The 14379-nt window shown below is 43.7% G+C and overlaps 1 protein-coding gene across 5 annotated transcripts in view; it reads right to left on the minus strand.

Moving 5' to 3' along the window:
- usp45 (ubiquitin specific peptidase 45) overlaps positions 1-14379 on the minus strand; it is a 42104-nt gene that overhangs the window by 26464 nt on the left and 1261 nt on the right. For 3 of the 5 annotated variants that reach the window (XM_064342247.1, XM_064342264.1, XM_064342275.1), the window contains exons 2-5: positions 13112-13223; positions 12587-12756; positions 12227-12327; positions 11137-11237 (exon numbers count right to left, since the gene is read on the minus strand). In XM_064342247.1, the coding sequence (XP_064198317.1) occupies positions 11137-11237; positions 12227-12327; positions 12587-12756; positions 13112-13214 (475 nt within the window). In that variant the 5' untranslated portion in view covers positions 13215-13223. The remainder of the gene's footprint in view (positions 1-11136; positions 11238-12226; positions 12328-12586; positions 12757-13111; positions 13224-14379) is intronic. The other 2 variants (XM_064342255.1, XM_064342269.1) reach the window with 1 other exon arrangement.

Here is a 14379-nt window from a genome sequence, read left to right on the forward strand (position 1 = left end):
GCTGGGGGGAGGACGCGGTCACCTGGGGGAGCAGATGACAGCTGGAGGCGCTTGCGCTGGTTCAGGATATAATGACGCTGGGCCCAGCTGCTACTAACGTCCGACCGCGAGAAGCCCACAGCCCGGCGAGCACGCTCAGGAGAGATTTAAAAACGTGCGCACAAAGACACATGGGAGAAACCGCAGTGACAACTGCCTGGGATGACACTCACTAGTCTGGGGAGGCTTATGGCATCTAACTATGGGGCTGGGTCTTTTTTTAGTACTCTGCCTCCCTGGTGTCCCTGAAGCATATACTTTTTTCAGCGGGCACACAAGTTTTCCAGATGACGGTTGGCAAACACCAATTCCCGCTACTGGAAAAATTAGGAATTTTAGCAATTTACATGAATCTTCATGTACTATTACACAAGCTGCAGGCTATGTTTTATGGCTTTACTGAACAACAGTTTGAAAACCAGGGGCCATTTCTAAAAAGCAATACAACTGAATCCTAATTGTGTTTGGGGCATTGGGGGGTGTGGTGTTATACTGAGTGGGTGGTTGCAGTTCAAAATTCAAAAACAATGAACACTCTTTCCGTGTTTTCACAATTCAAAAACAACGAATACACTTTCTGTGTTTTCACAATTCTAAAACAATGAATACACTTTCTGTGTTTTCACAATTCTAAAACAATGAATACACTTTCTGTGTTTCAATGAATACACTTTCTGTGTTTTCACAATTCTAAAACAATGAATACACTTTCTGTGTTTTCACAATTCAAAAACAATGAATACACTTTCCGTGTTTTCACAATTCTAAAACAATTAATTCACTTTCCGTGTTTTCACAATTCAAAAACAATGAACACACTTTCCGTGTTTTCACAATTCTAAAACAATGAACACACTTTCCGTGTTTTCACAATTCTAAAACAATGAACACACTTTCCGTGTTTCCGGCCATCAGTTCTCATCATGTCGCACGGTGCAGTGTGTGAGAGGAAAGGCAAGTAGTGTTCCAGCGCATTAAGCATTAATTCACAGAGCAACAGCACCGAGGAGATAAGACTGAGAACCCTTTACGGTTCAAGGGAACGTGAACTCGTTTAACCATGAGCTCTGCACATTCATTTGCATCAGGCTTGAACCAGCTCTGGGTCTCTACTGGATAAGGGGTTGGAAGGTGCTGTAGGGATTACCTAATTGATTTGTTTTTATTTGCGTTTCAAGGACAACTGCTGTCATCAGTTAAATAGAAGAATAATTTCACTATGAAAGCGAAACAGAGAGAGACAAAGAAAGAGAAAGTAGTTCATTTTGTGTCTTACCAATGTAAATTGTTATTTAGTCATGTCTTCCCTTCTTTAATTATGTGAAAAACAAATGTAAGCCAAAACAAATGTATGGCTGTCATGCTAATAAAGCAAACTGAAATTGGATTTTGCATTGAAAAAGAGAGGGATAGAGAAAGAGAGAGAGAGAGAGATGCAAACACAAAGGAAGAAAGAATTACATTTTCTCCCTCTCTAGCTCAACATTATGTGCCAGAGTCAAACCGAGCAAAAGATTCCTGAATTTCTTCAATCTCCACAGACTGACGCGACACCTTCCAGCAGGACCTGTAAATGAAAGGGGCCATTACCCGTGCCTCTGCCACATTATCACTCATAGTATCACCCAGTCGCTGGCATACACAGCATCTCTATGGGAGATGACAAAGGGCACCGCGCGCACGCACGCAGGAACGGCGGTGTTAGCGCAGGAGGCTAACGGCACACAGGAAGGACAAGGTGGTGCACGGATAGCAGGGCTCTGACGGTCTGAATTCTGATCTCCTCTCTAGAGAGAGAGAACAAAAAAACAGCACAGAGCACTCCCGTCCTACCCTCTACCCTACACAACCCCTAGCACAGGATCTCCTGCTTCCTGCATGCTCCAGAAGGCACCCTTTAATGAGTAACTCCTTCAAAGTCCAAGATATTTGGGGTCTCTAGGGAGAAAATGATTTGGGGTCCCCGCCAAAAGTGTCACCTTCTGATTCTTCTGCTGTCAAAGGAAGGCGAGAAGGTGGGGTCCAGGGCTAGAAGGCGGGGTCCTTGATGCAGTGCCCGATATGCCTAGTGGGAGATGGACGCACTGACCACCAGCAAAACGCGTCAATACCATTTCAGCCGAACTAGAACCATTTGGACTCATTAACAGAGTGCTAATCTTTCCTGAACACTCTACCTAAGCACGGCCAGACTTGTGGCCCCACTCCCGCTGCCTCAAATGAATTACCGATTACAAAGCCCACTGCCACGAACCACTCAAAAATACACTCTCACTGAATCATACATTTAACAGTAAATATCTTCAGCCAATTTACTTCAAGGGCCCGTCACCCGAATGGACAGGAGCCAATTGTGAATTGTCCGACTGTCTGGTCTGCTGTGCAAAATCCTAACATCTGTCCCCGAAGAGAACATCTGTATGCTTGTGCGTGTGGGAGCAGCCATCTGTTTTGAGGGGAGAGCAAACAAGTGTTCACCCTGAGAGACAGAGCAGGGGAGAGGGAGGGGGGAGAGGGGGAGGAACGCACTGCAGATGTCAAGACAGAGCCCCGTGTAATCACAAAATGCGAGACGCTGAGGGAGGCTAAATCCACTTACTGCCAAAAAAGGAAAAAAGCGTACCCCACACTTCCCTGAGCTACAGGACACATGTAACCAGCCCATCCTTTCAGAGAGGATCAGAGAAGTTCCACCACGCAGACTTCCAGCGAGTCACCTCCAGCACACCTTAAATCCCCACACTTTTCTCATTTAAGAATTACAATTTATCCTTGTCAAACATTACATCCATTTTATTTACTGTAGCTTCTGTATTTGCGTGCTATTCTATAACGGGGAATCACACTGCGATACTTCTACTTTGGTAACACCGTTTTTATGTTTATAGTATGAATGAACGTAATTTTAATTTCATGGGCTTGCGGCGAGAGCAAGACGAAGAGGGAAAGAAAGAGAGCAGGAAGGACAGGGGTATGGAGAGGTTCAGTTAGAAGGAATGAGTGAAGGACAATATAAAGGCAGGGAGACTGAGTGAAGAAGAGATGATTAAACAGGACAGAGAGTAGGAGATGGAGAGAGAAAAGGGGTGAGGAAAAGGAGGAAGAGAGAGAGCTTGGGGGTTAGGGGGGCAGGGAGAAATGGGAATGCCTATGGTCACAGTCTGCATCTGGGACAGGAACTCAGGGTAAACAATGCTCAGGGAGCCATCTGTGCAGGAGAGTGGGGCGGGGGGCAGAGGGTTTGGGGGTTGGGGGGGGATTCACAAGCATATGGAAAAGCAGATTTTTCCCCTCCCTGCAGCAGTGAGCGCAGGCCAATGTGGGCATGCACTGCGTCCACGCTTGACTGTGCTGTGCTCGGCTGCACCACCTGGCTCTCCATGCTCAGCCACCCAGTATGTGCAGCAGTGACACTGTGGACAACTTCTCCTCAGGGCAGACTAAACGATCCCCCAAACCCCCATCCATCCCAGGGGCAGACTCAAGGATCCCAAATTCCTTTGCCCAAAATGGGGCCTCCCAACGCACCTACCCCAGATCTCCACAGAGGTAACAGAGGTGGCCACAGGCACTGCTTCAACTTTAAATACCCTGCTCCACTTTCACATATCATAACCCCCCACTTTCTAGATTAGCTTAAATCCGTAAACTTAATCGAGATAAAGCAAATAAACAATGCAAGAAAAACTACCACCAACAATCAGAAATATGAAAATACAGGGAACAGCAGCACTAAAAGTGCCTCCAGAACTGAACTGCCTGGTATTATCCAGTGTTTTTCAGTCTTTCTCTCTGGTCGTATTGTTGCAGGATGCAAAATCATTGGCATGAACACAACCCTTTATTTCTGCTTGACTACCAAACACGCCCCCATCCCCCCCATTCTAGAAGATTCTCTGCAAAAAGTACGCGGTTTTAAGAGCTAATTTAAGACACGCATTAGCAATGTCGCTAATTAAGCGAATGAGCGGAGCTGAGCGCTGCTGCTCTCATGCTGCAGATGACGGGCAGTCAGGGGGAAAGACGAGCAGCGCACCAAATGTCTTATTAATTTGTTGTGACTCCAGGGCATGAAAATCTCCATTCCTCCGCATCTGAGGCCCGGAGAAGCCGCTGCCGTGATTCATACACACGCCTGGACTTTCATACACATGCCTGGACTTTCATACACACGCCTGGACTTTCATACACATGCCTGGACTTTCATACACATGCCTGGACTTTCATCCTGCACCGGGCACAAGTCTGCCCGCAAAACAATGAATAATAAATAAAAAACGGCACGTCGAACAGAATAAGTCATATTTAACTAAATATAAATCATTTCAGTACCTTATGTCAGTTAGTGTGGATTATGGACATTCAGTGTGTCATGTGTAAGAAGAAGGAGAAGAAGAATAAGAGGAAGGAGGAGTGGTTTGGTGCGTGCGGTATAGTGAGTTTAGCGTAGTTCAGTGCGCGCAGAATAGTGAGTTTAGAGTGGTTTAGTGTGTGTGGAATAGCGAGTTTAGGGTGGTTTAGTGTGTATGGCATAGCAAGTTTAGTGTAGTTCAGTGTGTGAGGTATAGTGAGTTTAGTGTAGTTCAGTGAGTGAGGTATAGAGAGTTTAGTGTGGTTCAGTGTGTGCGTATAGAGAGTTTAGTGTAGTTCAGTGAGTGAGGTATAGAGAGTTTAGTGTGGTTCAGTGTGTGCGTATAGAGAGTTTAGTGTAGTTCAGTGAGTGAGGTATAGAGAGTTTAGTGTGGTTCAGTGTGTGCATATAGAGAGTTTAGTGTAGTTCAGTGTGTGAGGTATAGAGAGTTTAGTGTAGTTCAGTGAGTGAGGTATAGAGAGTTTAGTGTGGTTCAGTGTGTGAGGTATAGTGAGTTTAGTGTAGTTCAGTGTGTGAGGTATAGTGAGTTTAGTGTAGTTCAGTGAGTGAGGTATAGAGAGTTTAGTGTGGTTCAGTGAGTGAGGTATAGAGAGTTTAGTGTGGTTCAGTGTGTGCGTATAGAGAGTTTAGTGTAGTTCAGTGTGTGCGGTATAGTCAGTTCAGTGCGGTTCGGTCTGTGCAGTGTAGTGAGTTTAGTGCGGTTCAGTGATTGAGAAAGAACCTAATGCACAGACTCCTGGATCATAATGTTTGTGCATTCGTTTGAGGAACAAGGACAAACAGGTGAGCAACTCCAAATTAACCAAATGCAAATTTCAATCTAGGGCACAGACAGGGAGCTCCATCAACGACGGCTCGTCAAGATCTCAACAGGGCATTACACTCGCCACTGTGCGTTTGCATAAAGAATGGCGCAAGAAGCAAAGGAAATACTACCGAGCAGAGGAGAAATGCGATAAGGTCAGAGGAATCATCCTTCACAATGTTCTCGACAAATGGATGAATGGTGAACACTGAAAAAGCCTACGGGGCTGAGTGCTGGCTTAAAAACAGATCAAGGCTGTGGTGGTTCTGTATTGGTGGGTGGTGCATTTTCCTGGTATGGGTTTGGCACACTTGCACTGAAAAAAGAACCTAAAATGTTTTACTTCAATTTGTTACTATATTGTTTAGGCTTTCTCAATAGAACATTTTTAGGTACATTTGAATGAATCAAAGAAATTTCAATAGAGAGAACATATTGGCATTTCTTTTCTATCGGGAGGGGAATGTTCCAGAATGACAATGGCCCTGTCCACATAGCACATGCCATGGATTTCTCAGTCACCAGCTCTGTAGCCAGCGGACTTCACATTTCCTCCTTTTTGACCACGTGAGAGGACGGAGCAGGGAGCAGGGAGCAGGCCAAACAAAAGTCTAAATATCGCCACCTCATTACAGGTGGGAGAGCTTAAGCTTTGTAAAAATCAACAAATTATGTCCTAAAAAACGGGATCTGCACCACCACCGCCACAGAGAGATACAATGTGTTTGTTTTTCTCTCCTCTCCGGCTTCCCCCTCATGTGTGCTTCTCCGCAGCGGCAATGTTTTCCGGAATAATTAGAAAAACTCAATAGGATGGATGAAAAATCAATAGCAGAAAATAATGGCCAAAATGCCTCAGCGCCAGGCTCTGATGCCTATTCAGGGAAACATTTTAATTTCCTCAACAAAGAATCCCAGCTGTGTTTCAAACCCATAGATGTCTCTTTGAGGTCAAGTCTCTTTTTACCAGACTCAGGTACTTGAGCACAAGGCCTTGTGCGTGAGAGCGCAGTTAATAGATTTTCTTTCTTTCCTAAGCTGTTGATGTACAAAACTATTATGGATTCTAAATTCTTGCTGGGGCCCTTTTGTGCGGAGGGTATATGGGAAAAAATATACAACAATCTCCGACTAAAACCTGGCCTTCAGCTGAAATGCAATTTCACCAGCCTCCTCGATGAGCAGTGGTCTATTTGGTGCAACAATGCAAGCTGTTTCTCTGTGTTTTTCAACCATGTGACGAACAATCTCCTAGTAATAATGGCAACAGGTAAATTAAAGAGCTTAGGAAGGCTGTTACAGTGGGGGTCCTGGCCACTTTGCCCCCACCCCCAAACAGCTCAAAAACTGCCCCCTGCACTCACGTCCCCCCCCCCTCCCCTCCAGACTAGGACTCCTTGAAAAATAAAAATGTGGTTACCATGGAGAAGCCATGGACTAGATAAAACCGGAGGACACATGGAGGGTGTTCATATTAAGAGTTCTGCTCGACACTGACGGGCAGGGTAGTCTACAGTTCATTCCAGAGAAAGGAGTGAATAGCGAAGGTCCGTTTCAGAACAAATCCAGTAAGAGAACGCTCAGAAAAGGTAGTATTTGTCCCTGAATCACAATAAACATTTTGCGCCGAGATGCTAAAGCTTCATGATCGGTTTAATTGTAATTTTAAGTATTATTTACGAGCAAACATTTGCTGTGATTGTACGAATAGACCTTGGTCCTGTAAAATACAGTATTCTATAGCTACAGTAAGGTTTTCCTAGAATAACACAATCACTGACTAGATTTTTACCTGTACACTTCTTTCTTACTGCTCTTTTTGTATATTCAGTATGCATTGTGTAATGAAAAGTATATAGAGAAAATTCTATAGAGAACAGTACAGTATAGAAAAAAGGCAACTAGAAGACCCAGTTAACTGCTAAATACATTGCTCTGTTATGTATGATGAATTTTCCCCTATTAACAGCAATGTAATGTAAATGCGCCGTGGCACTTCATACCTCTCCCAATGGGACCAAGGTTTTCTTCTCTCCGGTGCATATTAAAACCCTGCACCTGTTAAGCGAGCTGCTCAGCGCCCCATTGGCAGACTCCCTGCTGTCGGCCGCCACCACGTGCCCATGTGACAGGCAGCGAGGAGGGCCGCTCGGTACACGGCCCCGCACTGGGGTGCTTCATAGCCGCAGAGCCTGGTTACACCCCCCCGCCATGTTGCGTCCCTGTCCAACCCGGGGCCCTGGATCCCATGAGCCTAGCTTTGGGGGGGCAGAGGGTTTTGGGGTGGGGGGGGAGGGTCCCAGAGGTGCCGGGGACACGAGGCCGGGGACACGGTCTGGACTCGGCACAGCTGCTCCGGTTCTTCAGGGAAGCCGGCCAGGGAGCGCCGCTCGAGCGGCTAATGCCATTAATGAGAGCGGCCAGGCGGCGCTAACGTAATTGGAGCGCCGCTCCCGCTCCGCGGCCCAACTGCGACGGGCTCAGAAGGCAGAGGAGCGGCGTGGGGGGGTGGCGGCGGGGGGGCGGCGGGAGAGCGGGCCGCCTGGTGCCGCTGCTCTCCAGCACAGTGGGAGCACGTCCCGAGCAGCATGCTGCCGAGGAGAACCTCGCAGGTTCAACGGTGTCGTCGTCAGGCCCGAGGCATGATGGGAGAAAAGGGAGGCCGTTCGGGTGCGGCACCTATTCAGGCCATACTGCATTTGCAACCACTGCCCAAGATTTGAGATGTCAACCAGGCCATCTGTCCACAGTTCTGTATTTACCATCACTGGGGTGGGGGCAATGCATTCTGGTTTTAGACACACTTTCATTTACCTCAGCTGGAGTTTCAGAGTCGCATTACAGTGATTTAAACAAACTGCACAGACAACACTCCTGTATACAGTAAACCACACTGTATGATACCAACTGTACGCCGTACACTATACTGTATTGTACCCACTGTATACAGTAAATGCCACTGTGTAATACACACTATATCCAATACACTACACTGTATAATACCTACTGTATCCAGTACATTACACTGTATAATACCTACTGTATCCAGTACACTACACTGTATATTACCCACTGTATCCAGTACACTACACTGTATATTACCCACTGTATCCAGTACACTACACTGTATATTACCCACTGTATCCAGTACACTACACTGTATATTACCCACTGTATCCAGTACACTACACTGTATAATACCTACTGTATCCAGTACACTACACTGTATAATACCTACTGTATCCAGTACACTACACTGTATAATACCCACTGTATCCAGTACACTACACTGTATATTACCCACTGTATCCAGTACACTACACTGTATATTACCTACTGTATCCAGTACACTACACTGTATAATACCTACTGTATCCAGTACACTACACTGTATAATACCTACTGTATCCAGTACACTATACTGTACAATACCCACTGTATCCAGTAAACACCACTACATCATACCCAATGTACAATAAATCAACTATGCACTAAAGACCACTTTATAATACCCACTATGCACAACATACCCACCGTCTAATACTCAGTGTACCAGTACACCCCACCAGGTAATACCCACTATACAGTAAATCCCACTGTATAGTACGCTAGAGCACAAATCGCAATCTGTAATAATCACTCCAGTGAACAATACCCACTGTATACAGAAAAACCTCTTGATTAAATACCTCTAGATTAAATACCATCTAGATTAAATACCTCAGTGCAATGCACATAACTGTCAGTTTATACAATGTCACTATATAATACCCACTGTATCCAGTTAAAACGATATCATACCCACTGTATACAGTAATAACCAATATATAATACCTATTACATAGAGTTAACACCACAACGTAATAAATAATGCATACAGTAAATCTTAATATGTAATACTGATTGTATAGTGTAAATACCACAGTGCAATGTGTAAATACGCAGCAAGAAATATGTATAATATAAACAGAAATTAAAGATCACTGTATAATGCCCACTGTATACAGCAAACCCCACAAAGGGTTTCTTATGTCACCAATTCAAAGACTTTTCCTTGGACCCATAAAACAATAATAGTCATTGCTACTATAATAAGAGAGCAGACAATCAATAAACTGCTAAAAGCTAAATTGCCAAGTTGGGTTAGGCGCGGTTTGTGCTTCGACAGGAGACGTGGGTAAAAGACGGCTGTTGCTTGAAATGGCGTTAGTGGGCCAGTAGGGGAGCGGACCCAGTACAGCGACGGGGATGTGCTAGAGGAAACTGCATCTTAAGGATGAAACTTTAAACCAGACTTTAATTGGCCCACTGTGGTCCTTAAAGATTCTTTGGCACTTATAGCAGACAGACCTGGCCAAACCCCCACTCTGGCAGTTAACCTGACACATCTGCCCCTGGGTGATTCCAACTCGCTGATCCAAAACAGCTTCTGTGCAGCAACCTGGGTGGCTGGTCCAAATTGGTGATAGCTGATAGCTGATTCATTCATAATTGATTCATTCCAACCCACAGTACAAACCGCAGTATTTACTCCCAGCAAAGTACCAACAGGCCAGGCCATGATGTTTCCTCAACTTCTGATTTTTTTATATGCATTGCTTTGAGATGGTGCTGGTGCTGAGTTTAGTACAGTGCATGTTTAGCACCCTCCTGAACTGTTCAAGCAAGAACAAAAACCAGTGCAAAGACACTGAATATCATAAACATGTTTTCGCACCACCTCTGGGGCAGTGGTTAAGCGGTTAAACAGAGAACTACAGTACAATTTCTCAACTTATATTCAACAGAATAAATGTCAATTAACAAAACTATTCAATACAAATAAAAGCTCGCCCATTCATCACACCTAATATTTGGCTGATATGAGTAAAACTTGTCTATTTCACCAAGCCTACCCAGATAAAAATGCAAGACACATAGCTTAAACATATTTCTTTCCTCCAATTTGGAATTGACATTTGTGCCTCTCAAGTCACCTGTGTGCCACCCACACCCACTAAACCACACAGTACTCCACCCTACTGCCTTTCATATGTACACACAAAAAACACAGCAACGTGGACATTACAATATTTATATTTATTCCACATTTCTAATCAAAATGTGAAAGAAAAAGCTGGATAAGAATGTTTACTAAATAGCAAATGTACTGACTAAATAAACATTTGCACAATAATATGATTATTTCAAACATAAATAATGAATGACTAATAATTAGGCAAGGTTGGTCAACTGTCAAATATGTGTAGCTATTGGTATTAGCCACTAGGGGGGGCAAGCATGCCACAGTGATCCTAGTCACAAGCAAGTGCCCCACTTTTAACAAGGTCTTCTCTAAGAGTGGACATTCTTATCCAAAAAGGGCCAAATGTGGGCGCACCTGATTCTCCTTATTAAAGTCTTGATTGAAGACCATGATTAGTCAATTAGATGAATCAGGTGTTGTAGTGCTTAGCACAAAAACCTACACCCACACCCTTTTCGGATAAGAGTGGACTCTCCAGGATTAAAGTAACCATACTCCACACAGAAAAAAAGACTACTCAGTGGAAGAAAAATGTGCATCATATCAGTGCTGCCTGAGAAAGCCTGTATACCCAGAATGGTATACCTCAGTTAACCAGAGACAACCGGTTAACTGAGATCCCAGTTACCATGACAAACCTACAAGCCTGAACCTGTCCATAGCGAGTACACATACTGCTCTTGACCCGTGTGTTCTGTACATGAGCAGGGAACCCTGTGTGTGTCAAACCTGGACCCTGTGTGTACTGTACCTGAGTACTGAAACCTGTGTGTACTGTACCTGAGCATGGAAACCTGAGTGTGCTGTACCTGAGCACAGAACCCTGTGCATGCAGAACCTGGGCATGAAAGAGAGCATTTGCAGTTTCTGGACATGGAACCACGTGTGCTGTACCTGAGGTTGTCTTCGTTGAGTGTTTCTGTAGGAAGTCCAGAGTCTGAGCCAGGACCTTCTTATTGCAGTGAGTGGACAGTTCCTCATTACATTCAAAGCACCTGTCAGAAGAAGAAACTGTCAGGTCTCAGTTTGACGTAACATATTACAATTTGTGGACACTACATGCTGCATAAATATTGTTGCTACCTGATATTCCACACAGCCACAGGCGTTTTGTGAAGGGAGATATAATGGTAACATGCCTGGAACTACGCAACTTGCAGCACTCCTAATTACTTCTCATTTATTTTATGTATTTTTATACATTTTGGTTTCACCATGTAGAAATCACAGCACTTTTTATACATAGGGCCCCCATTTCAGGGCAGTATAATTTTAGGAACATATTCATTTTATGTAAATGAAAGTCATGTTTAGTACTGTCGCATATACTTTGCATATAAAATCTGTGACCCATAGACATCACCAGGTGCTAAGTATTTTCTCTGGTGATGCTCTGTCAGGCCTGTACTGCAGCTATCTTCAGATCCTGCTTGTTTCGGGGGATAGCTGCCTTAAGTTTTCACTTCCACATATGAAAGACGATTCTGTTCAACTGGATTCTGATCAAGTGAATGACCATTAAGAGGGTGTTCTATTTAAGGCTTTACAACTCCAGACGTGAGCATCACAGAGACTTGAAAAATGCCTTAAATGAAGAAAGACACATGTACTATTTACAATACTTAGATTAGTTCATATTCATAAATTAGGTAAAAGAAAAAGTCACACAAATTCAATTATCTTGATGAAAATACAGTACGTAATCTTTTGTTGCATGGGGATGGGATGACATTTTACAAATATGTATGAATTCTGTGAACTCACACAGCCCTTTAGGTGCTAAGGCTGGTGGTGAAATGCGCGTGCAGGGTCAAGACTAGTTGTGGTAGTATAACCACCAGAATTTTGTTATGCAAATGTTGTATTATCTCACCAAACCTGCCATGTCTTGAGTTAGACACTGTGCATGGTTAAACCTAGTTATGGCTGTATGTGTGTTGTATAAACATTGTCTAAATGTTGTAGACGCATTATTATGGCTCACCAGGCCCTCCACGTGCTGAGGCTCACGGTGATACAGTGGGATTCTGGGTGCAAAGCCTGCTGATGTTTAGTGGCATGTTGACCTTCTGATTGGTTGCAGCCCTGTGGGCAGGGAGAAGGGGTTGAGGAAGATGGAGGGAGGGAGGGAGATGGGAGAGTGGGAGAGAGGGGGACAGAGAGAGATTGAGAGAAAACTACTTATCTCGTATCTACATACCATATGTTCGGAATCAAGAATCTGAACTCAATAAAGCATCAAGCCATTAAAAATCCTTACGGCTGCAGGGATGACCAAAATGACACACTATCAGCACCTGCAGCCTCAGGTGCCTCAACCCAGCTCAAAGAGTGCGTGACTCACCTGGAAGCCACACTTGAGACACAGGAGGATGTCGAAGGACCCCGCGGCATCCCCGTCGTGCACAGTCCTCTCCCGCAGGCACTCGGCGCAGACAGACCACAGCCCCTGCATGACAGCCTTCTTCACCGAGCTCAGGTCCACTGCCTTGCTGACATGCTGGCAAGTCAACCCTGGGGTAGGCAATGGTCACATGTTTAGATGGATGCATGCTGTAGATGCACCGTCAAGTTCATTCACAACACTGTTCTTAAACTACTAAATGCTGTCAACCTTCTGCATTTTGCTTTTCATGCTATTTGAATAAGTTGTCTATTCCGTGCATACAAGGCTACATGTTGAGTGATTTAATTCTGTTTCTGGTGACAACGTGAATTTCTTCAGCAGAGATTAATAAACTACATTATAATCCATGTTTTAATATTATATCAAACCTTTGCATGGTCTAGTCACTTCATCAAACAGCGCTGTACTTGGGTCATGTGCTTCTGATGAGGGAAGAGAGATGAGGAGGAACCGAATTCTCACCACTGACTTCGTCGGATGATTCCTCTCCGCGAGGTTTTTTCGGTTTGTTCGTCCGCTTCGTCATGTCGGCGGTCTTTAGAGAAAACGGGTCTTTTAGCCGCATTGGGACCTGCTGATGGGAGAGACAAACCTCAGTGCATTTCACTCGGCCTGTGTCACAGCTGCAGTGTGCTGAGATCCGTCAGTGAGGAAAAAGAACCGTCACCTTGGAACATGGATCAAACCGTGCAGGAATACTTAACCACATGAAAGGATAGAATCATGCGGAATTCTGATTATACAAATCCCTCTCTCTGTCACATGGCAGCATACATACATTAAACTATCTATTATATGAGACTCCTGAGTTCTTGAATACCCTTTCTGCATTTCATTATGACTGCAATAATAATATTAAACACTTTAGTAGGATGTCAGAGGTTTCCTTTGAACTGAGGACAATGGAGGAGTGTCTCACCATTTACATATGACTCACCAATGTACTTATGGACAGAATAGCAGATTCATTAAGTTGTAGATTAATACATTAACTCAAAGGTTCTTTTCCTTTTGATAATGTAAAAAGCGTATTATTACTTTGTTTTCTATAGAATCCTTTCTATATCATACATTTTGGTGACAGAGAAACATGTTTTACTGTGTAATTACAATTACAATCAGGGGACAATCCATGGGACTGAGAATTAAAGTTTGTTACCTATAGTTCACAGGTTTTTCAATATAGAAAACTACCTATTTTGTTTTGAGATGTTTTAGAAACCTATTGAGCAATATTTGAAAGTCTGACCATAAGTTTAATTATATCCACTGCTTCTTATCTCAAAATTATAAAATCATTGTTGCATAAACTGTTTTATTATATGAAGTTTTATTTTCCATTGGTGCAAAATTTCACAACAACCTTGTGCAAGCACAGGTACCTAAAATTGTTAGCTATACAGGAATCAATCTTTGCCCTAAAGTTTTTCTCCCTCAAAAAAAATATAAAGCCAAAAAATAATAAAGCCACAGCAAACCATCCATTGTTTGAACCAACATATTCTGAAAATACTGGGATGCCAGGTATGCCATCTGCCAATGTATGGGTTGATGGGTCATATTCAGTATCTAAGCATCACTGAGAATTTGGCAATTTTCAAGGTTTCTCCAAATTCTCCAAATGACCACAATGGCTACAGACTCTCGGTCCTTACAAACATTACTGAAACTAGAAAGAATGTGAAAATTCTTTAAATATATTATTTAAACATAAAATATATTACATATAT

Source organism: Anguilla rostrata, chromosome 1 (genome assembly GCF_018555375.3).
Source record: "Anguilla rostrata isolate EN2019 chromosome 1, ASM1855537v3, whole genome shotgun sequence".
Lineage (NCBI taxonomy): Eukaryota > Metazoa > Chordata > Actinopteri > Anguilliformes > Anguillidae > Anguilla > Anguilla rostrata.